Here is a 23,191-nt window from a genome sequence, read left to right as displayed (position 1 = left end):
GAAACCAACAGCAACAACAGAAAATCAGCTTGATTAAACAAGTTCTTAATAATCTTTTCATTGAGCCAAACAAGCTAAACCACACCATTCATCTGAACTAGTCAAAAGCAAGCAACCCAAATGCTGAATTTCATTTTGATTCATCCCAACATGTATATATATCTAAACATAAAATTAAAACTTCCCAATTTTGCATAAACTTAAAAAATACATGAATTTAAGATAATTAGAAAAGTTATCTAGGGTACCCAAAAGATAGCTTCTTTTTTTAATATTATTATTATTGAAAAAGTTAACTACCTGCAGGAGGAACCTGTTCAATAAAAAGTTATGCACCAAGATCACCTCTGGCAACCATTGCCTAAAATGAAAATAAATAATGTTCTTCAATTAGCAACAAAGCCCGAGACTACCAACAAAATTGAAAACCTTTGAATGAAATTCAACATTAACGAAGCTGTAAAAAAATTCAAACAATTACCCCATCAGAAGCTGTAATAATTGAATGCAAATTTGGTATGGAGTATACACTTTCTATATTTACAATCACATTAATATCAGCATCACAACCTGTAGAGTCAGATAAGTTAATAAGTTTGTAGTAGAACAGACTAGCAAAAATGCAACATCCAAATTGTCTTTATAAGCACAACATAAAGATCTGAAGCTATTTACTCTTTAGATATTTCAACTCATGAACTACTTTGTTGTCAACTCCAAATTTAATATCATCTAAATCCTTCTCAGCAAGAAGCAGACAACAAATTCATTGAGTCACAAACAAAAAAATGAATTTACTTAATAGAAAAATTCCGAAAAGAAGAAACTTCACGAAAAGGTGAAATCTATAGGATATGCTTATTCAATCCAACCAATAATTGAAGGAAGTGTAGCACTTTTCCCTCGAACATTTAAATGTCTCATGGACTTGAGCTCTCCTCCATCAATAACTTCACATAAGACAGAATCTTCTGTCTTAGACTTCACCATCAACGACATCATTTCACCTCTAATGGATTTAAATAGACAATGTTTGTGCAAGCCACGAGATAATTAGAAAAAAAGAAAGCACATGCAATGTAACATACATAAAAAAATAATAATAAACATTATACATCATCTAAGATAGCAACAAGGAAATATTAAAGAAATTGGGCATCACAGAGGTATGGATGTGGGTGTGGTGGTGGGAGGAAGATCAAACCATTTGCTATAGTCAATCCATCCAGTGAAAAAAGTCAATATGTCGTTTCCCTTGGCTAAAACCATTTGCTATAATCTGGCTCATTTAGAACTTATTTGAAAGTTCATATCCTTATTAGGTACAAATATGTGAGGAAAGAATCAAGAAACTTACACTTCCTAGTAAATATATTTGATAAAGAACTTGAGAAAAGACTACTCTCATACTGAGAATTCATCATATTGACTTCATTGCTTCGAGAAAAATAATTGGATGTTTTTTCAGCTCCAACATGTCAATTCAGGATAAGACTTGCATTCTAGTCTCTCACAAGAAATGAATCATGATTTTCCAAGGAGTTCTCTGGCAGGCACTCACATATTGAAAACTTTTCCACAGATGATGAAGAACATGATATGTTACTAGTTGTTCATAAACATTGAAGAAACACATCTTTCAGTCACATGAAAGTCCTCACCACACTACAACACAATAGATAGGGTGAATGAGATAGTTTTGGAAATATAAATTCCACCTCCAATCCAATCCTTTAATTTGCTTAAAAAAAACACCCTTTTCTTAGAAATTCCCACCCATCAAAATGCACAGAGGAAGTCCATAAAATATATAAAGCAAAGTAAAACCAACTATATAGGTTTGGGAAAAATTGAAACTCGCTAAACTATGCAAAATTGATGACTTTCGTTATATTTTTATTCTTTGGGTATGTGTGCACATGTGTGTGTGGTGGCAACCCAGAGGGAATAGAGTACTATACACTTTAAGTCAAGTAATGTTGTTTGAGCAAGAACCAACGTGGGTAGGCATAATCATCAAAGAAATGAACAAACTAAAAGTCTTTAAATTGTAGTGGGTCAAATCACAATGACCATCTATCTAGGAGATCAATAAATCCTCCAAGATTCCTCACGCCAAACATAATAGGGTCAGAATTGTTATTTTGTGAGATTAGCGATGTTGCAAAAGTTGAGCCAAACAGTCATGGCTATCAAACAAACAAAGCGTCGTTACGGCATACATAACAACATAAAAAAAATTAATTCTTATAAAAAATATATATAAGTTATTTGAAATCTCTTGGAATTCATGAATTATACATCATAAAAAACTGATAAATTTTGTTACTACTACGAAGTGGGATAATCAGATATTAGTGTCTTCAAACATTGCACTTTTCATGCATTATATGTCATGTTAATGCTCCTAATTATGAGAATTACCTTCCACTCTAACCAGATTCAAAATCATTTTAATTTCCAAATGCCTCTTTAGAACCCCTAGACATTCTACATTTCTCATGATATAAAATAGGAAATACGTGGTGGTCAATCAATTAATGACAAACTATATCCTGTCACTTGAAAGATCAAATATACAAAGATAAAAACACAAGAAACCAAAAGTAATCAAAACAGAAAAAGAAGATAAATGCACTAACCATGGTGATTTGGCACACTAGCTGACTTCCAAACTCCAACATGCACAGGGAATGCAAGGAAGAAAAAAAAAAAGAGAAATATGAAGAAAACAGAAATGATGTGTGGAGACACTGAAGAAAGATGCAGTACTATGAACTGCAAGAACAAGCAATCTCTTAAGCTAGAAAAAGAAGAAACATGAAAAACCAAGGATGTAATTATCTATACCTCATTTGTATGACGTAAATTGTCGGAGAAGAAGGAAGATGAAGACAAACCCTTCAAGTCCAAAACTTTAGACGGCATGATGGAATCAAAACAGAACAAATCTCAAAATAAAGAAAGAAAAGTCAAAGAAGCTCCATAAAAAAGGACGCCAAAAATTGCAACCCCACTCCTTCAGAAGGCAATTCAAAAACTTCCCTCCAGCCTACAAAAATCTGTAGGTTGAGCAAAACATTTCATGAGTAGAAAAAAAATAAAAGAAATTAAATTACAAAACGAAGAACCATTGATTAAACTAACTTAAGCACCACAATTCATATGTACCACATAGTCAAACAAGAAAGTAATGCAACAGATTAAACAAAACAAATCATAAACATTAATTAAGAGATCGCCTTTCAAAAATTAAGTTTCAAAAACACAAAAAAACAACTGAAATAGAAGGAAATAAAAAGGTTCTCTCCAACACTATTTGTTAAAACAAAATCGAGACAAGAAATGGTTTCCTAATTACTATTTCCTTTCTTCTATGCAGCTGCATAACACTTGGCTAAAACCATGAATGCTACTAATACTTTGGTTGAAAATGTTGGTTAAATGGTCAATGGAATCCCATATAATAAATACCCACATAGAGTGAGTGAGATCGAATAATTTACTAAAAATGATCAAAATTTCACATTTACGTAAGAACTAGCAGTTGTAGGGTACGGAGAAGAAAGTTTCTTAATCATTAAAAAGTTGGAAGATTCTAAAAAGTAGGGCTTATATTTGATAAAAACAGTACATAAACTTTAAGAACAACCAAATCAGACAAATAAGTAAAAGAGATAAATAACAAAACCCATGAAGAGCAAGGAAAAAGGTACCTGCAACGATAAGGAAATGTCAATTTTTTTATAAATTAAAATAATAAATCTTCAATGTTCATGTGATAAATTTTGGTTGTATACAATTACACAAGTTGTATAAATATATAAATATATAATTTATTTATGTAAATATGGTTGAAAGAATGAAAAGAAAATGTGGAAAAGATGATAGGCCATATAAGGAAATGTCATTTTTTTGGGGGAAGGAATTAAAAACTGCCCATGAGAATCAATACCCTGCTGCCTTAATGCCTTTGATTCTCAATCACAATATTCCTCTGTATTTCACTTTTAAATTTCATTTATTAACAAAAATAGTTCCTATAATAAAAACTTATAAATTACCAATTCCAAAGTTCATGGCACAACTTCTATTTATATTATTTTGAAAGAAAAAAAGAAAGAAGCTTAACCTAATCAATGGAGATGGTCAAAAACTACTAAAGAGTAATGGCAGAATCCTCTTTGAGTGTTGAGGAAATTAGCCAAGTATCCCTAACCATGAAGAGAGTTTGAGAAAGCTTACCACTTTTAATAAATTGGCTCCTTCATTGAGTCCCTCGAGCTCTCTTGGATCTTGGTGAACAGGTACCACCCTAAATAGTCAGAAATATGGAACTATTTCTCATCTCTATTATCGTAGTTATTTGTGAAATCTCAGTGTTCAAGAGGCTAAGTAGCTTTATATGAAATAAGTGTAAGAGCGGTTTGAAGTTCTTAAAAAGAGAGAAACATCAGAAAGCTTCACAGAGCAAGGTAAAGCTTAAGAATTCAGAGTTAGTTAAGATCAAAACCATAATCATAGAACAATCAACAACAAACAAATCTCATATCTCATCAAATTTTTCAAAAAGATAAATAAAAGAAAACAAGAATCAAACAAGCAAACATACAATGTCTATTTTTCCATTTGAATTTTTCCTACATCTGTTAAGTTCCAAACATGTTTTCGAGTCATTGGAAATTACTTTTTATGTTACAAGATCACTTTTAAAAGTAGACACAAACAAACGTTAATATGGTTAATGGAACAATACTCTACAAATTTGTAGGTACTCTACCCTACAAATTTGTAGGTACTCTACCCTACAAATTAAATTCACAATTCTTGCAACAATGCTTTTGACTTCTTTTATATGAAGATATTGATGTCATACCAATGATACTAATAACAAGAAATAAAACCAAGAATCAATAGTTTCATCATTTTTTCTTTTCTCTTGGGCATTGCCGGTCTCATTGTAAAGTGATTTTCCTTAGCCAAAACAACAATGAAATCAAATCACAGTTACTATGAAAATGTTTGTGTAAAGTACGAAGCATTCTTCTTCATTTTTGGTTGATCCATTCTCCATTCTACTCAATGGAAAATTAAATAAAATTATGGAACTGTTTCTTCATCCATTTCCAATAAACCCAGTAAAGAAATCACTCAGAACAACAAAAAAATGATAATAAATATATAGCAACTTTGAACAAGAAAGCATGTTTTTGAATTGAATCTTTCCCTTAGCCAATATCAAAGTTTTAATACAGTCGAAGAACACTTTTAACAAAACATTTATTAATAAAAATCAACTTTGTTAACTAGTTTCTAAAAACACTCTCAAATATGCCTTCCATAACCTGGTTTAAGTTTTGAAGAAAAATGACTAATGGGCTGGGATACTGATGCCATGGAGTGGCAAAAAAGAGGCTGAGCTTTGTATTTGAAGTATTATGTTAATGAAGACATGTAAAAGGTCTTATGAACATTTCAATTTAACTCTTTTGTCTCTTGAGTACTGTAGCTTTAGACTGATGATTATTTTCCAGTTTGTCTCTACACAAAAGACCAGTTTGTCCATTTGTACTTTAATTGTCAGCCTTCCAAGCTTGTCAAATACATCAGTTTTTAAGATTTACGTGCACCCCATGTCATTAATCCCTTCCTAAGTTGATTTTCCTTTGTAAATATATATTACACTTAACACTTAAACACACATATTTCAAAGATTGATTCCAAAACAAAAATGAGAAATGAATGAAACTCAAATCAAAATGGAGAAATAAAGAGTGGAGGTGAAAATAACCAGAAAATTTACAATAATGCTATGGAGGAAAAGAAGATAAGTGACTGAAGGAAATGAGGACTCAGGGAAAAGACTCCTATTGGAAGAAGGGACTAAGTTACCATTTTGAAATTTCAAGAAAGATTTTATTATCTCTGTTATGGGTGTATGGATCTGAAATGGGTGTATGTATCTCTGTTAGCAACCCAAACTACTGTTTGAACAGAGATTTTATTATACCAAATGCTTATGTAATACTTGGATGAAGAAGATGAAGATTTCATGAGTAGAAAAAAAAAAGAGAGAAATATGAAGGAAACAGAAATGATGTGGGACACTGAAGAAACAGATCCAAAAAAATGCATACTATGAACTGCAAGAACAAGCAATCTCTTAAGCTAGAAAAAGAAGAAAAATAAAAAACCAAGGATGTAATTATCTATACCTCATCTGTATGACGTAAATCGTTGGAGAAGAAGGAAGATGAAGACAAACCCTTCAAGTCCAAAACTTTAGACAGCACATGATGGAACTGAAAAAGAACAAATCCCAAAATAAAGAAAGAAAACTCAAAGAAGCTCCATAAAAAAGGACGCTAAAAATTGCAACCCCACTCCTTCAGAAGGCAATTCAAAAACTTTCCTGGAGCCTACAAAAATATACAGGTCGAGCAAAACATTTCATGAGTAGAGAAAAAAATAAAAGAAATCAAATTACAAAACGAAGAATCATTGATTAAACTAACTTAAACACCACAATTCATATTTTTTTAGGGTTACCCATTGTGCACCCACAAAATCATTCTTAAGAGATTTAAGTTTAACAGTAAAGACCAGAGATGGATCAAACTGTTACACCATTGTTAAAAAGAAGAAAAGAAGGCCCATAGAAAGGAAGCTATTAAGGAAGATATTTCATTGTTGGCAAAGAGCATTGAAAGGCTGGGTGTGCAGGCTGGACAGCAACAGCAGCAACAACGAACTTTCATGAAATATACTTAAGGAATGATTAAGGGAAAGACAACATGGGAAGAAGTTCCAGAAGGTTCGTCCAACAAGAAAGAAACTATGATTGATGTCAGTGATTCATTTGTGATGGGAGGAAAATCGGAAGAAAAAATACACCAAGTTGGAAGGAGAAGAATCTGCAGGAGGGATCAAAGCAAATTCAAGAAAATTGACATGCCAGTTTTCGCGGGTATTGCCCTGATTGTTGGTTATTTAGAGCAGAACGTTATTTTCATATACACAAACTTAATGAGTTAGAGAAGATAGTTTTGATGGTGCAGCCTTGGATTGGTATAGATGTGAACCGTTTGTTAATTGGGAAGATTTAAAGAGAAGACTTATTATTCGATTTCGATCAGACCGTGAGGGATCAATATTGGGCAGATTTTTAACGATAAAACAAGACACTACAGTGGATGAATACAAATTTTTTTTTGATAAATTGGTGGCACCTTTGCCTTTTCTGCATAAGACAGTTATAGAAGAGACATTTATGAATGGTTTGAAACCTTGGATTAAGACAGAATTGGAATGTTGGGAACCTGTTGGGCTTGCTCAAATGATGAAATTGGCCCAGAAAATTGAGAACCGAGAGGTGATAAGGGTGAATCTGTTTTAAAATGTGCAGGGGATGATAAAACCCAGGTTTCTACTTCTTTAAATACTCAATTTCATGTAGTTTCCAATGACAATAAGTCAGAAGGTACTGTTCCAGTAAGGGCTATCACACTTCGAGGGGCTGCAGAAATTAATCGACGGGAAGGACCATCAAGACGACTTTTTGTGATGCTGAGTTTCAAGCCAGACGTGAGAAAGGGCTCTGCTTTTGTTGTGAGGAAAAATTTTGTGCAGGCCATAGATGTAAGGTGAAGGATCAGAAGGAACTCAAAGTGTTAGTTGTTCAAGCAAATGGGGAGGAATTGGAAGTAGTGGAAGAGGATGATCGTATAGAGGAACTTGAGGTAAAAGCTATTGAACTTGATATAGAACAAAAAGAACCAGTGATAGAATTGTCATTAACTTCATGGAACACCGGATTAAATGCGATATCAAGTGCTGCTTGATTATCACACCACAATTTTGCTGGTGTGGTGATTTCAAATCCCAACTCAACAATAGTAAAAAAGTTGATATATCCAAATCAATTTGATATATCCAATTCACACAAAAACTGTGCAATTGCTCTATATTTTTTATTATGCACTTGAATGTGACACCACATTTTGTTTCTTACTTTTCCAAGACATCAAATTGCCACCAACAAAAACAAAATATCCTGAAGTTGATCTTTTGTCTTCTTTAGATTTTACCAATTAACATCTGAGAAACATTCAATATTAGTATGACTATAATCCTTATATAATAAAATCATGCCCGAGAGCAGCCTTCAGATAACACTGAATCATTCCAAAGCAGCTGAATGATCAACTTTAGGGCATGACATACACTGGCTCATAATACTCACTAAATAGGCTATGTCGAGTCGATTCACTGGAAGGTAATTAAGTTTTCCCTCTAACCTCCTATATCTTTGAAGATCTTTCAACAATTCTCCATCTTTTGTGAGCTATAAGTTAGGCATCGTTGGGGTACTACATGGCTTGGCACCTACCTTCCATGTTTCAGTCAACAAGTCCATATTTTCTCTGTGATAATAGTATTGCTTTCTTGCCTGTTTTTACCTCAAATTCCTAGGAGGTATTTCAACATGCTCAAATCTTTTATTTGGAATTGGCAATAGAGAAAAGTCTTCAGGGACTGGACATCTAAAGCATCATCACCAACAACCACAATTGCATCAACATATACTACGATTAGGATCACCCCACTCTCGGATCTTTTAAAAAAGATTGAATGATCTAACGTGCTCTTTTGCATTCCAAAACTTTCGATCACCTTAATAAATTTTCCAAACCAAGCCTGTGGACTATGTTTTAGTCCATCCAAAGATTTACAAAGGCGACACGCCTTTCCATTCTTCCCCTGAGCAACAAACCCTAGTGGTTGCTCCATATACACCCCTTCTTGAGGATCACCATGAAGAAATGTGTAAGGACCCTAGATAGAAAAATAGTGGATTATTAGGAGAAAATGAAAATGGTTGTTAGTAAGGTCATATAGTAAATAGATGGTAAGTTGGTTAGTTCTTTTTGTTATAAATAGTGGGAGAGGGGTTGGAGAGAGGTGTGAAGAATTTTGAGAAAGTTTTCCTTGTAAGGGAACCTTAGGAGAGTCTAACCCTCTCAAAAGGCTAGGGTTACTTGTTACTTGTTATTAAGATCTTCTAATATATATTTCATGTTTGGATGTATTTTAAGTATTCTTGAGTTCATCTTTTCTCCTTGAGGTAATCCTTGTTAGGTGGGATCCTAACAAATTGGTATCAGAGCCGTAACATCTTGGGGATGACACGGGCTTGGATGCAAAAACAAATGGAGGAGAGGTTGGAGAAGAATGAGAAGGACATTAGGGAACTTAAAGATGTAACTTTGGAGTTGTCCAAAAGCATCGAAAGGCTGGCAGAGGAATTACGAGAAAACAATGTTAGTTGCCGACGGGAAGAATCTGCTACGTCGGAGGGATCGGTGTTGAAAATGAAAGGAAAGATGGAAGAAGACTCGACCGCAGTTGAGAGAGGGACTTGGGAGCAAGCACTTAAATGGGCTGCTAATTGCAAACTTGAGGTGGATGAGAGGGGAGAAACTCCATGGACATGGGAGCATATGCAGAAATGGATTGTGGATTGCAAGGCAAAAAGAATAGAGAGGAGTGCTAAAACAATACATCAAACGCTTTCTGAAGGGCTGCAAAGAGATAAAGAAAGAGCGGAGAAGAAACTAGAAAAAATTAAAGTTGAAGAAAAACAAAAATGGAACAATGACTTGAAGATGAAGGAATCGAAGAACGACCATGAAAAAGATGAAGGGAAGAGGAAGCCAAATCTAACTGTGTATTCCCATGGCCGACGACTAAGGGTGGGGTGGTCAGAGACAAACACTTGGTGGAAATGGAAACACCGAACAGAGAAGGCGGAAGCATGGGAAAGGAGGCAAACACTATGGATGAGAAGGAAGGCAAAGAAACGATTGAGGAAGCGATCATTGATACTTGGTGGTAGTGAAGAAAACAAAAAGAAGAATCAAACAGTACCTATGTGGAACAAGTCGACCTGGATACGATCTGTGAAAATAGAAGAAACGGCTCATTGGAGTGGCAACATTGAGAGGCTGATCATATATATAGGCCAAGATTTTGTTGAGGTACGTTACTTTCCTTGCCTTTCTTTTGTGGCATGCGAGTTATATCAAAGTAGGGAAGGGATGAGGAAGCTAGGCAATGAAGAAGATGAATAAAGGAATTTCGAAGGTCATCGGAGTAAGATAGAATGGGTAACGACAAGGAAGAAAATGGCAATGGAATTAGTACAGGGATCATAGAGAGGCTGGCGAATGGAAACATATTGGGTTGTGACAGAAAATCGAGGCGGGGATGAACAGAAACCGCGGCGGAGGAAAGATTCTGAGTCGGTCACCGGTGGCCAAAAAAAGAAGAAGATGGATTGTCGAAAAGTCCAGTTACAGGAAGAGGAGATGGAGACAGGGTGCGTTGGAGGTAGTCGACCTAAGGCACAAAGGGAGTTTGTCGGAACGCGGATAGCAACGAGGCTGCAAGTGAGATCGGAAATTGTCGGGAAGAATGCTTTGATATTTGCAGAGGGAGTGAGCGGCTACGGACAAAAAAAATTCAGAAAGGAAGGGGAAGATTTCTTGAAGAAAAACGATTCTTCAACCCACGTGAAGCGTCAGACGTTAAGGCGAAAAATTAGAGACAATAGTAGTTATGATTTGTTTAGTGGGCTGAAATTAAATGAAAAGGGCCAGATTTTCTCAAATGGGCTTGGCTTAGGTGGAGAAATTGGGGATCAAATTCCTAATAAATGGCCAGGAAAACAAAGTGGAGGCTAGGAGAAGGATTGGCACATGCAAACCTCAATGGTTAAAGTATATCACGTGGATGGAAATTAGGGAAAGAATTTAATCAAAAGTGGGCCAAAATGTTGCTTTTTGGGCTGATTGCAAAAGTAAGGGATGAGGCCCATTATACCTCAAAGAAAAATAAATTGACGGCTTTATCTAAGGAAGTGGAAATCCTATTGGAATATGGATGGTGGGCAAACATGAGATGATAACAAAGAAATACAGCCTTCATAAAGAAAGAAAGGAAATTAATGTGCTTGAATTTGCTAAATTGATTGAGGCCCATTTGTTAGTGTGGCTGAAATGTAACTTGAAAATGGATAGGAATTGCCTGAAGCTCATTGGTAATTCTAAGAAAGATGGTGTATGGGCCGTGCAATTGATTTGGGGATGGGGTCATAAAGTTAATTGTGGGCTTAGCCCATTAGAGAGGAAGAGCTTCAAATTAAAATGCAAGTGGCATGGAATTAGGATCAGGGAATGGCAGTTGGTTAATTGGGATCACTTTCCGTGTGAGAAGAATGAAGATTGGGGAAGTTCTTGGAGTCTAAAGGGTTGGATGCATGCAAGTGTAATTATTACAACTCAATAGAATTTCAAGGCAAAGCTGAATAAAATTTCTTCCGAGATGGCAGGGGTATGGTAGAGAGTTCAAGGTTTGTAGTTTGTAAGCACACCTTGAGGGCAAGGTGTCTTCGAAGGGCGGAGTAATGTAAGGACCCTAGATAGAAAAATAGTGGATTATTAGGAGAAAATGAAAATGGTTGTTAGTAAGGTCATATAGTAAATAGATGGTAAGTTGGTTAGTTCTTTTTGTTATAAATAGTGGAGAGGGGTTGGAGAGAGGTGTGAAGAATTTTGAGAAAGTTTTCCTTGTAAGGGAACCTTAGGAGAGTCTAACCCTCTCAAAAGGCTAGGGTTACTTGTTACTTGTTACTAAGATCTAATATATATTTCATGTTTGGATGTTTTTTAAGTATTCTTGAGTTCATCTTTTCTTCTTGAGGTAATCCTTATTAGGTGGGATCCTAACAAAATGCACTTTTAATATCAAGCTGATGTAAAAAAGTTGGAAACAAATATTGAACATCTCCTCTCCTCTCACCCACCCTCTTCTCTCTTCATTCCGGCCACACCTTCTCACGGTGACGTCGACGGCAACGCCAAACCCGGGGAGTTACAACTCCATCTTTTTCAGAAATGGAAGTCAAAAGTTGAAAAATGGTAGACACTTTCTACTGTATCTAGTTCGAAACCAGACAAGGTTGGGTCTCCTTCCTCAACATGATCAGGTCCTTTTTATTGACTCATAATTACACCTCCTTTTCAAAAATATCAAGCTGATGTAAAGGCCAGTGACTGATTGAAGTTGGTGAAATAAACAACCTCACAAATGTCATTTTTACTACTCGAGAAAAAGTATCAGCATAGTTAACGCCATGTTTGTGCGTAGCCTTTCACTACAAGGTGTACTTTTAATTGAGCGACAAAACCATCAGGATTAACTTTAATTGTAACCACCCATTTGCAACTGATATACTTTTTTCGTGCAGGGAGAGAAACTAAATCCCAAGTACAATTATCATCTAAAGTAATCATCTCCTCCACCATTGCAACACACCAACCAAGATGAGAATAGGCTTAATGATACAAACTCTAATGATGCAATGAAAGAACATGCAGAAGACAACTAATGGTTATATGAAACAGAAGAGGAAATAAGATGAGCACACTTAAGTTTACCTTTACGAAGAGCAATAGGAAGATCATCACTCATTTCTGGATCCAATGACGAAGAAGCCTTAGGGGTAGGGCATGGAATTGAAGAAGGTTGTCGTCGATCATAGACTTCAGTGATGGGTTGACAAATAGAAGTAAACACACGTGAAGATGAACCACAAAGAGGATTAGAAGAAGAGATAACATTGTAGATAAAGAAATCATCCTTTGACTCTTGATACTCCCTCGACTCATATTCGAAGAGAAAGAAGGTGAGGAATAAAAGGAGGAATGTTCAAAGAACACGAGAATAACCAAAAAGATATATTTTAAGGTCTTTGGATCCAACTTTGTATGTTGAGGCCGAACGTCTTGGACAAATCAAGTATAACCAATTATTTTGGGTGGAATGAGAAACAAATGTTGTTTGGGGCATAAGATACAAAAAGGTATCTCACCCTTAAAAATGGAAGAGGGCATGCAATTTGTTAAGAAACGGGCTATGGAAACATCAGCCCAAAAAGAAATTGGAAAATTCATTTGAAACATTAGGACTAGTGGTTTAAAAAGGATGACGATTCTTTCATTTTGCAAACCCACTGACTTCATGAAATTAATAAATAGAAGTGTGAAAGTAACATAGACATGAATATATAAGCTAGAGCAAAGGCATGACTACTATACCTGACTACCATTACATAGCGCTAAAAGAAATTGTAATTTTCTTTTTCATTCAATATGTAATTTGACGTAATAGTAATAGTAATTCCTCTTTCAAACAACCACTTTTTTTTTTCAACAAAGAGGACAAGGCTTATGATCCCTAAATCGTTAGCAATTAAGATGCAGCAAATAAGGTAGCTAAGATGCAGAAAATAAGAAAACACCCCAAATCACTACAGTGCATAAGAAATCTATCACATAAGCACAAAGATAAATACTGAGAGTATTAGTTGAAACTTAGCAAACACAAACAGGGCAAACTATTATTTAACGTGCTAGTTTAAATATATATCTAAACTAAACTACACAAGTATTTCAAACTGGCAAAACTAAAATTAGGTTTATAGAAACAACGTGTCCTCATCCTTTCTCCTAAGGAATGCTATTCATTATGATTTTATCTTTTGAGTTTTAAAAATATGCTATTTATTATTCATATCTTTTCTCGTGCTATCTAGAAGCTAACCAAACAACATAGAGAAAGTACATTTGTATCACTAATCAATATTTGAAATGATGACGCAGATTAAATAATACAGAATTCAGAAAGTAGAACTTGCCTGCTAGCTGACTTCAGCTGCTCCCTGAGTTCCTTGAACTTGAGGTTTCTCATGTTCTCAACAGTGAAAACAAAAACTGAGTTGTAATTTTCCACACCCTGCCTGATCGATTCCACCATTGATTTCTTGTGGTCCCTTCCTTTTCTTCTTTGTTTTTGATAAAGTAACTGCATTTATCCCACGAACAATTAGATAGAAGACTTAAAACACTAATCTGCATAGGACTAAGTTCATATTTTTCCTCTTTAAAACACTAATCTGCATAGGACTAAGTTCACATTTTCCCTCTTTCTTTTTAAGTTAAAAACCACATGAGTTTGACAATGATTACTACCACCACAAGTCATTTAACTTCTTCAACTGCCTCATACTTTTCACAAGAAACTGCGTCATACAAATTAACCCATAATAAAGCTATCCAAATTCCGAACCCCATCTGATTGGTTTCTGAAATCAGTAACTCTCATGGAAGGAAAAACTTGGACAGACTGATGCAGAAATTGAGAATGAAAGTTAGAAAAAGATTCTTGCACTAGAATCGTTGTTCCCTGCCATTCTCGAAACAGCCTGAATAGTCATGTTAAGAACACCGAGCCCTGCACTAAAGTTGAAAGAGGGGAAAAAACAGCATGTTGAAACAAATGAAGGTTAAACCAAAAGGATTGAACTATAGTTTCCAAAGTTTTCATCTCTTATATTCACGTAATAGTAATAGTAATAGTAATTCCTCTTTCAAACAACCACTTTTGTTTCAACAAAGAGGACAAGGCTTATGATCCCTAAATCGTTAGCAGTATTGCTATTTGGAGAAAATGTTAAAGTTAAACAGCTGACAATACCTTCCAGCCCCTACCACTACTATCTTTTGGTTAACAAAATCACTCAATGGCCGCCCTTGAGCTCTCACAGTTCCCAATAGTCCAACGAGAGCAACACCAGCAGTTCCCTTTATGAAATGAAATAAACGAAAACGAATGTCCTTTTAAGTAATTATCAACTGCATTAATACATCATCAACTACTCACTTGTATGTCATCGTTGAACATGCAGAACCTCTTACGATAACGTTGTAATGTTTCAAAAGCCCATTTCATTTGAAAATCCTCAAACTGGCATCATTCAAAATCAAATTACGAGATTACGATACTGATTACTGGCAGTGAACACAGTTAAAAGTTTGATATCTTAACCAATAAACCTGAACAATAGCTTTAGGCCAACATGTATGCACGGCTTCCATAAAATCATCAACAATTGATAGATACTCTTCTCCCTCCAATCTAGGTATTCCTATTCCCTGAACTCCAAGGTCACCGAGGCCAAGAATACGACTTCCATCTGTCAAGACAATCATGTCAACCTGTAGTTGGAAGAAGAAAATACAATGAACTTCAAATATGGTGTTGCTGGAAATTAAAAGAGATTTTCATTTTTATTTTGCTCAAAATCAATGCTCTTGAGCTTTTAATGTCCCGAGGAATGTGAAAGTTTCCCAATATATCGTGTATGGAAGTTTAAACTTTTCAAAGAAAACAAGGGTGATCAACATACAAAAGCCTCCTGTGGATAGAAAATTAATCAAACAAAAATTCGATTGTTCTGTAGCAGTTTGACTTTGTTGTTAAGGAAATTAAGAGTGATAAGAAGGCGAGGGAGTGATTTTGAGTGGTGGCAATTCGACAGCCAAGCAACTACACTCAAAGTTGAAGGTCGAATAGGCAGCAGGAAGAAACGAAGAAGAAGAAGAAGAAGAAGAAGAAGAAAAGTTTTCGATCTATCAAACGTGATCATCATACAATAGACGAAAGTCATTTAAATTATTCAAATATCTTTTGAAGTAATTTTAACATTTTCAAAATAACTCTTAATCATGCTCTAAATATGGAATGAATTGTCTATCCAACTACAAATACAAAAGTTTTTCTAAATCACTCTAACTAATTATACAAATTCCACAACACATAGATCACATGCTTCCCAAGAACCCATAAAATTGTTCAATGCGGCATTTCATCAAACAGTTGGTGGATGGAGACAACAAAAACAAGTGTTTAACAAAATTATCTTAGAAACAAACACATTAATATTACCTGAAGATGGAACTCCAATTGAACAGCCTTGAAAAAGTGATGGAGAAACAAACAGAACATAAAGATTGTGGGACTCCTCAACTCCAATAAATCCTGCAATGGAAAAATGGGTTAGAAGGTGGAAAAGCATAGTAGAGGATTATGATAATGAAAATGGGTAGTAATGTTTTTCAGTAGCTATCTTTTTCTTCTCTTTTTTTTTTCATGTTGTTGATGGTTGTTCTTGATTGTCTTTATTTATTTTTTTTTCCTTTTTTGCATTTGGGAAAAAACAGTTTGTTGACTAAGAGGTGATGATGCTGGTGAGGGAATTTATTAAAGTAATGAATACTTTTTGGAGGACTTAAACAAGTAAAAGGACGAAATGAAGCAAGCTCAAGCAACAAATTTTCTGTTAAGTAAGCATAAATATTAACTAGAGGCTTAAATAAAATATTTCACCACCACCACCACAACAACAAAAAGCCCAGATATATCGTCATTGACAACAGAAACAGAGCAATATAAGCAAAATACATTACAAGGAAAATATGGAGATAAAAGACATGAAGGTTTCCCTTTCACTTACAAAGAGGATCATTAAGTAACTTCTCGTTGTTAGAACCAATATCTAGCATTACTGGAAGAATCTGTCAATTAAACAAGAGTAAACTTAATGAAAAAGTGTGGTTAAGAAAAGTTGCTAAAAAATGTCACCATTAAATGATATTAGTATTCTTAGATAATCTACAAATTTCATGAAGAAAAGACTGCAGACTTGAGAGTTACCCCCACTATCAGGAATACTTGCTGAAACGGGAAAAAGATATCGGCAAATTCTAAATACGGCACACTAAAACTCTCACTCTCCTGGTTCTTGCTTAAAATCACATGTACATGTCAATGCTGATAGTGCCTCTTCCACTGAAACAAACAAAATTTCAGTACCAATTAAGATGCAAAAAAATAAGGTATTTAAGATGCAGAAAATAAGTATTAAGATGCAGAAAATAAGGAAACACCCCACATCACTACAGTGCATAACAAATCTATCACATAAGCACAAAGATAAATACTGAGAGTATTAGTTGAAACTTAGCAAACACAAAAAGGACATAAGCTTATTCTCAAATTTCAGTACATATACTCATCAAAATTCAGAATCTCACGTCACAAACCCGAGCTTAGTGCTCAAGGGTTGACAGTCATGCCTTTTATGCAAGATCTAAGAAGCTATGATGCTCATTATTGTAATGAAAAACTTTTGAAAAATTTTGAAATTTGGACAAAATTTGAAATCCCCAAGTTTAGACTAAACAAGTGAGCTATTATCCACCCTTCGCTTAAAACATTGCTTGGAAGTAGCCCAACATGAGAAGATAAAACAATCTGAATGGGATTTTTCTGATGTATAATGCATATGTTGTTTGTTTTTTTTAGCTCTTAATTGTCTCGTTGTTTTACGTTTTACATTTGCAACTATCTCTTTTGTTTCTTTGGTACGCACACAAGAACCGGTGGGGTAACCTTTCTATGGTTCTAGACTTAGTTTCTAAGTTTGACTGCTCCCTTCGGAGTGACAACAAGCCTCGTTTTCCCCCTAGTGTGGAACGGGGAGGATTCCTCCTCTTTTCAAAGCCCTCATCAAACTCGATGCTATGTCTAGAACGCTAAGAGTAGGTGGTCTGGTTTTGGTTAGGCCATAAGTGAAGTTTCCCCTCATTTTTTATGGGATTTTTCTGATGTATATTGCATATGTTGTTTGTTTTTTTTAGCTCTTAATTGTGTCACTGTTTTACGTTTTACATTTGCAACTATCTCTTTTGTTTCTTTGGTACGCACACAAGAACCGGTGGGGTAACCTTTCTATGGTTCTAGACTTAGTTTCTAAGTTTGACTGCTCCCTTCGGAGTGACAACAAGCCTCGTTTTCCCCCTACTATGGAACGGGGAGGATTCCTCCTCTTTTCAAAGCCCTCGTCAAACTCAATGCTAAGTTTGACTGCTCCCTTCGGAGTGACAACAAGCCTCGTTTTCCCCCTAGTGTGGAACGGGGAGGATTCCTCCTCTTTTCAAAGCCCTCATCAAACTCGATGCTATGTCTAGAACGCTAAGAGTAGGTGGTCTGGTTTTGGTTAGGCCATAAGTGAAGTTTCCCCTCATTTTTTATGGGATTTTTCTGATGTATATTGCATATGTTGTTTGTTTTTTTTAGCTCTTAATTGTCTCGCTGTTTTACGTTTTACATTTGCAACTATCTCTTTTGTTTCTTTGGTACGCACACAAGAACCGGTGGGGTAACCTTTCTATGGTTCTAGACTTAGTTTCTAAGTTTGACTGCTCCCTTCGGAGTGACAACAAGCCTCGTTTTCCCCCTACTATGGAACGGGGAGGATTCCTCCTCTTTTCAAAGCCCTCGTCAAACTCAATGCTAAGTTTGACTGCTCCCTTCGGAGTGACAACAAGCCTCGTTTTCCCCCTAGTGTGGAACGGGGAGGATTCCTCCTCTTTTCAAAGCCCTCATCAAACTCGATGCTATGTCTAGAACGCTAAGAGTAGGTGGTCTGGTTTTGGTTAGGCCATAAGTGAAGTTTCCCCTCATTTTTTATGGGATTTTTCTGATGTATATTGCATATGTTGTTTGTTTTTTTTAGCTCTTAATTGTGTCACTGTTTTACGTTTTACATTTGCAACTATCTCTTTTGTTTCTTTGGTACGCACACAAGAACCGGTGGGGTAACCTTTCTATGGTTCTAGACTTAGTTTCTAAGTTTGACTGCTCCCTTCGGAGTGACAACAAGCCTCGTTTTCCCCCTACTATGGAACGGGGAGGATTCCTCCTCTTTTCAAAGCCCTCGTCAAACTCAATGCTAAGTTTGACTGCTCCCTTCGGAGTGACAACAAGCCTCGTTTTCCCCCTAGTGTGGAACGGGGAGGATTCCTCCTCTTTTCAAAGCCCTCATCAAACTCGATGCTATGTCTAGAACGCTAAGAGTATGTGGTCTGGTTTTGGTTAGGCCATAAGTGAAGTTTCCCCTCATTTTTTATGGGATTTTTCTGATGTATATTGCATATGTTTTGTTTTTTTTTAGCTCTTAATTGTCTCTGTTGTTTTACGTTTTACATTTGCAACTATCTCTTTTGTTTCTTTGGTACGCACACAATAACCGGTGGGGTAACCTTTCTATGGTTCTAGACTTAGTCGGAGTGACAACAAGCCTCGTTTTCCCCCTACTATGGAACGGGGAGGATTCCTCCTCTTTTCAAAGCCCTCGTCAAACTCAATGCTAAGTTTGACTGCTCCCTTCGGAGTGACAACAAGCCTCGTTTTCCCCCTAGTGTTGAACGGGGAGGATTCCCCCTCTTTTCAAAGCCCTCATCAAAATCGATGCTATGTCTAGAACGCTAAGAGTAGGTGGTCTGGTTTTGGTTAGGCCATAAGTGAAGTTTCCCCTCATTTTTTTATGGGATTTTTCTAATGTATAATGCATATTGTTTTTTTTTTTTAGCTCTTAATTGTCTCGCTGTTTTACGTTTTACATTTGCAACTATCTCTTTTGTTTCTTTGGTACGCACAAAGAACCGGTGGGGTAACCTTTCTATGGTTCTAGACTTAGTTTCTAAGTTTGACTGCTCCCTTCGGAGTGACAACAAGCCTCGTTTTCCCCCTACTATGGAACGGGGAGGATTCCTCCTCTTTTCAAAGCCCTCGTCAAACTCGATGCTATGTCTAGAACGCTAAGAGTAGGTGGTTTGGTTTTGGTTAGGCCATAAGTGAAGTTTCCCCTCATTTTTTATGGGATTTTTCTGATGTATATTGCATATGTTGTTTGTTTTTTTTAGCTCTTAATTGTTTCACTGTTTACGTTTGCAAGTCTCTCTATTCTTTCTTTGATATGCAATGTGGTAACTAGGTCTTGCTAGAACCGGTGGGCTAACCTTTCTATGGTTCTACACTTAGTTTCTAAGTTTGACTACTCCCTTCGAAGTGGCAACAAGTTTTGTTAATGTCCACCCTTTTCTAAAGGGATTTAGTTCATTGTGGCTACACAAACAGCTCCTAACTCATGTTTTTTATTAAAACCATCTCAATTTCTAAAGAGTTCCTCCTATCCTTTTTTAACTCTATCTAGGCTAGGTTTGGACTAAGCGCATCATAGGTAAGTCACGGCAAAGCAACAAAGGAAGACAAAGCTAGAAAAGTATCCATGCACTTATTTATTATATACATGCAATCAAGCATTCACAACACACATACCATTTTATCAATCAAGCATTCACATCTCAACAAGATATCGCTAACATCTCAATAAGATACCGCTAAAAAGGGATGTAAACCAAAAAAGATGGCAGCTTATTCTCAAATTTCAGCACATATAATCATCAACATTCAGAATTTTACATCACAAACCCAAGCTCAGTGGTCAAGGGTTGCCGGTCATGCTTTTTATGCAAGATCTAAGTAAGCTAATAAGGTATAATGCTCCTTATTGTAAGGAAATTTTTTTTAGAAATTTTGAAATTTGGGCAAAACATTTGAACCCCCAAGTTTAGACTAAACATGTAAGCTATTGCCCACCCCCACTTAAAAAAATTCAAGCTTTTGAAAATCAAAGTAAAGGGAGAAGAATAAGGGGGAACTTTGGACTCCCCTAGAAGGATCGACATCCTTGACTTTGGTTTGAAGCTTGCATGGATAAACCTCTTCATTTCTTTTTCATTGATTAATTATCCTTGTTCCTGAAAATCAAAGGAAATTCTCTCAATTTCATTTATTACTAAAATTAGGATAATTATAGTAACTGTATTTTTAACTCTTTTGGTAGTTTATGTCTTGAGTGTGTTTTCAATGGTATTTCTATATAAAGTACAAAGTTTAGGGGTATTCTGTATAATGGAACCTCTTTAACAAAAAAATAAATAAATTCAAACCCATGAAGTCTAACTAACCGAACACAATTAGATTTCTAGTAGCAGTAATTTACCACAGAAACAGAAATCAAAGGTTAGAAAATAATTTAATGGCATTTCTATAAATTTATCACATGATCTTTCTTCTTTTTTTTTCTTTCCTTTTTTGATAAAACTCTAACCATGTAGTTAAGCTTCTACTTGTAGCAGTTAATTAAAATAGAGACAGAAACTATAGATTAACAAACAATTGGAAGGCCTCTCGATCAATTTAATACACAATAAGTTCATAATTGTGTGTTTTTGGAAGTATGAAAAACGAAAAATCGCTATTTTCGCTAAAGGAGAAACCTCTTCATTCCTTTTTCGTTGATTATTCATCCTTGTTCTTCAAACCTCAAGCCTTAAAATTGAGGAAGTAGAGGAAATTCTCTCAATTTACTTTAAAGGAAGGATCATGTTCTCTCCTACAAAGGGTGTCTTTCTAATTTTCATAACTTTATGACTTAATACGGAGTGTTGTATAATGCAAATCCATATAGAAGAAACACCATTTATAGCACAGCCAAGGAAAATGAAGATTCAATATAATGTACTGCAATAAAATTAAAATACTAAAGAATGTGCTAGGATGTTAGCGTAAGCAAAAAGTAAAATCAATGGCAAAAGAAGGGAAAAATTGAAGGGCATCAACAAAAAATGTAACCTTTAAGTTGCTATTTCCTGATCTTGTTCCCGCAGAAGATCATCCTTGGCCCAAGCCTGTGAAGAAATTATAGAATAAAAGGGTTAGTGAAGAAAAAAGCAGATCATTACAAAACATTCTTATGTAAGCACATCAAGCATGAGGGGGGAAAAAAAAAACACACTGCGTCGTTGTCTAATTTAATTGATTGCAATTCCCTATCTTTATCTTCTATTTCCCTTTCCAGTTTGCGAATAGCCTGGTCTCTTTCACATAGCCTGTTCCTGTACAGCCACAAAATATCTCATTGAAGTATTAAAGTAGTCCGCATCTAAATAGTGATTTGCCTAACTCTTCAAAAAAAATATTAAGATTTGAGTTTTGGCAATATGAACTAGGATCTCCTTTACAACTGTGCTCTAAAGATATTGAAGACAATTTATAGAATAAATCAATCTTATTAATGATAATAATAGAACCAGTAATGAGATTTTAAAGCATATTTCTTTGCACCTCCTTCTTTATCTTCATTTAACTCAGTTATTGTTACTTTGGACGTACTCATTGTTTCTTTCCCATGAAATGTAATGTCTTGTTTTCAAATGTGTAGGATTCTTTTTCGTATTTCATTAAACTGTATATTCTGTTCTCAGGGCCACATCGTCTTGAACAGACCGTGGGCATTTGTGCAGTGGCTGGAAAAGGCTACAATAGAGGGAGAGTGAGAATTTTATGTAAAATCATTGAAGTGTAGAACTCTTAATAAATATTGCTATTTGAATTCTTAAGTATCTAATTCTTTTTGTTTTCTTTTGTTATAGATATATACTGATGGCATAACCATATCATATATTTTTTAATCCGCTTCCTAATTTATCTGATGGAGGTTATCCACAGCTGCCTTTCCATATTTCTACATCAAACCAGATCAAAATCATAAAATTCTGAGAAAGTTTTTCCCTAAGGAATATGGCCCCATAAATAATATCGATCCAATTGGCAACTCCCCTCATCAAAATCGATGCTATGTCTAGAACGCTAAGAGTAGGTGGTCTGGTTTTGGTTAGGCCAAAAGTGAAGTTCCCCCTCATTTTTTTTATGACAAATCTTTAATTATCGAAATTCAAATAAAGAATAGGTTTGCTTTCAAGTAATCCTCTGATCAGGTTTACCTCATTAAAGAATTCATCTGCATCTGCCCACTGTCCGCTAACTTCATCGACACATAACCTTTTGTATTATATTATCCCCTTCATCTCCGTCCTTGGATGGCGGCAGCAAGCGCACTACCACCTGAAAATCACAGAGACAGTTCACACTAGGCAAAACTTCCAAACTTGAATCTTAAACTAAAACTGTCACTACACCACCGAAATTAAGACAAATAATCCAAAACCCCCATAATCATACCACAACACGTAAAAACCTTCATACCCGAATCAGACAATCCAGAGATGGAATTCTCAGGAACGGTCTTCATACCTTCCGCTTAAGTGGGTTAGAAGAGGGAGACCTAGGTGGAAGCGGGCTCTTCAACTTAGCCGGCGAGGTTTGGAATCAAGAACCATGGAGTCGGGATCTGACGGTGATGGTGGAACAAAAGGACTTTGGAAGACGAATTGGGTTTTCGAGGGTCTGCCGCTCTTGATTCTGGCGCCGTTAGGGCTAGGAGAAGATGATGGTGTGGATCGGCAAGATGGGTTACTCACAGAGAGCGAAAGAGAAGGGAGAGGGAGAGGAAGTAGAGAGAGTTACCGTTGAAGAAGGATGG

The 23,191-nt window shown here is 35.7% G+C and overlaps 1 protein-coding gene and 1 long non-coding RNA gene across 7 annotated transcripts; both read right to left on the bottom strand.

The window, feature by feature from the left end:
- Nucleotides 1–1,255: 1,255 nt before the first annotated feature.
- On the bottom strand, nt 1,256–16,813 carry LOC116406288 (NAD-dependent malic enzyme 62 kDa isoform, mitochondrial-like). Of its 5 annotated transcripts, none has more exons than XR_004219315.1 (11): nt 16,615–16,813; nt 16,415–16,475; nt 15,847–15,939; nt 14,955–15,116; nt 14,782–14,865; nt 14,596–14,702; nt 14,288–14,357; nt 13,757–13,923; nt 4,246–4,315; nt 2,851–3,062; nt 1,256–1,665 (listed from the first exon to the last, which is right to left on the bottom strand). XR_004219315.1 is itself a non-coding variant. In XM_031889987.1 (10 exons), the coding sequence occupies exons 2-10, from the start codon at nt 16,424–16,426 to the stop codon at nt 2,973–2,975; spliced, it is 855 nt and encodes a 284-aa protein (XP_031745847.1). In that variant the 5' UTR covers nt 16,427–16,475; nt 16,615–16,813; the 3' UTR covers nt 2,724–2,972. The 5 variants fall into 5 exon arrangements, 1 of the variants encoding a protein (XP_031745847.1); XR_004219317.1 differs by lacking the exon at nt 1,256–1,665 and adding an exon at nt 6,216–6,302 and having other exon boundaries at nt 2,991–3,062; XR_004219316.1 differs by lacking the exon at nt 14,782–14,865.
- Nucleotides 16,814–21,464: 4,651 nt separating this feature from the next.
- On the bottom strand, nt 21,465–22,963 carry LOC105434880. 2 transcript variants are annotated; one of them, XR_004219311.1, is made up of 4 exons: nt 22,847–22,963; nt 22,593–22,713; nt 21,605–21,704; nt 21,465–21,497 (listed from the first exon to the last, which is right to left on the bottom strand). It is a non-coding gene; the product is annotated as an uncharacterized LOC105434880 (long non-coding RNA). The 2 variants fall into 2 exon arrangements; XR_004219312.1 differs by having other exon boundaries at nt 22,855–22,961.
- Between the last annotated feature and the right edge of the window lie 228 nt (nt 22,964–23,191).

This window comes from Cucumis sativus, unplaced genomic scaffold (genome assembly GCF_000004075.3).
Source record: "Cucumis sativus cultivar 9930 unplaced genomic scaffold, Cucumber_9930_V3 scaffold83, whole genome shotgun sequence".
Taxonomy (NCBI): Eukaryota; Viridiplantae; Streptophyta; class Magnoliopsida; order Cucurbitales; family Cucurbitaceae; genus Cucumis; species Cucumis sativus.
The sequence above is the reverse complement of the archived record's forward strand: the minus strand, read 5'-3'. Positions and strand labels throughout refer to the sequence as shown.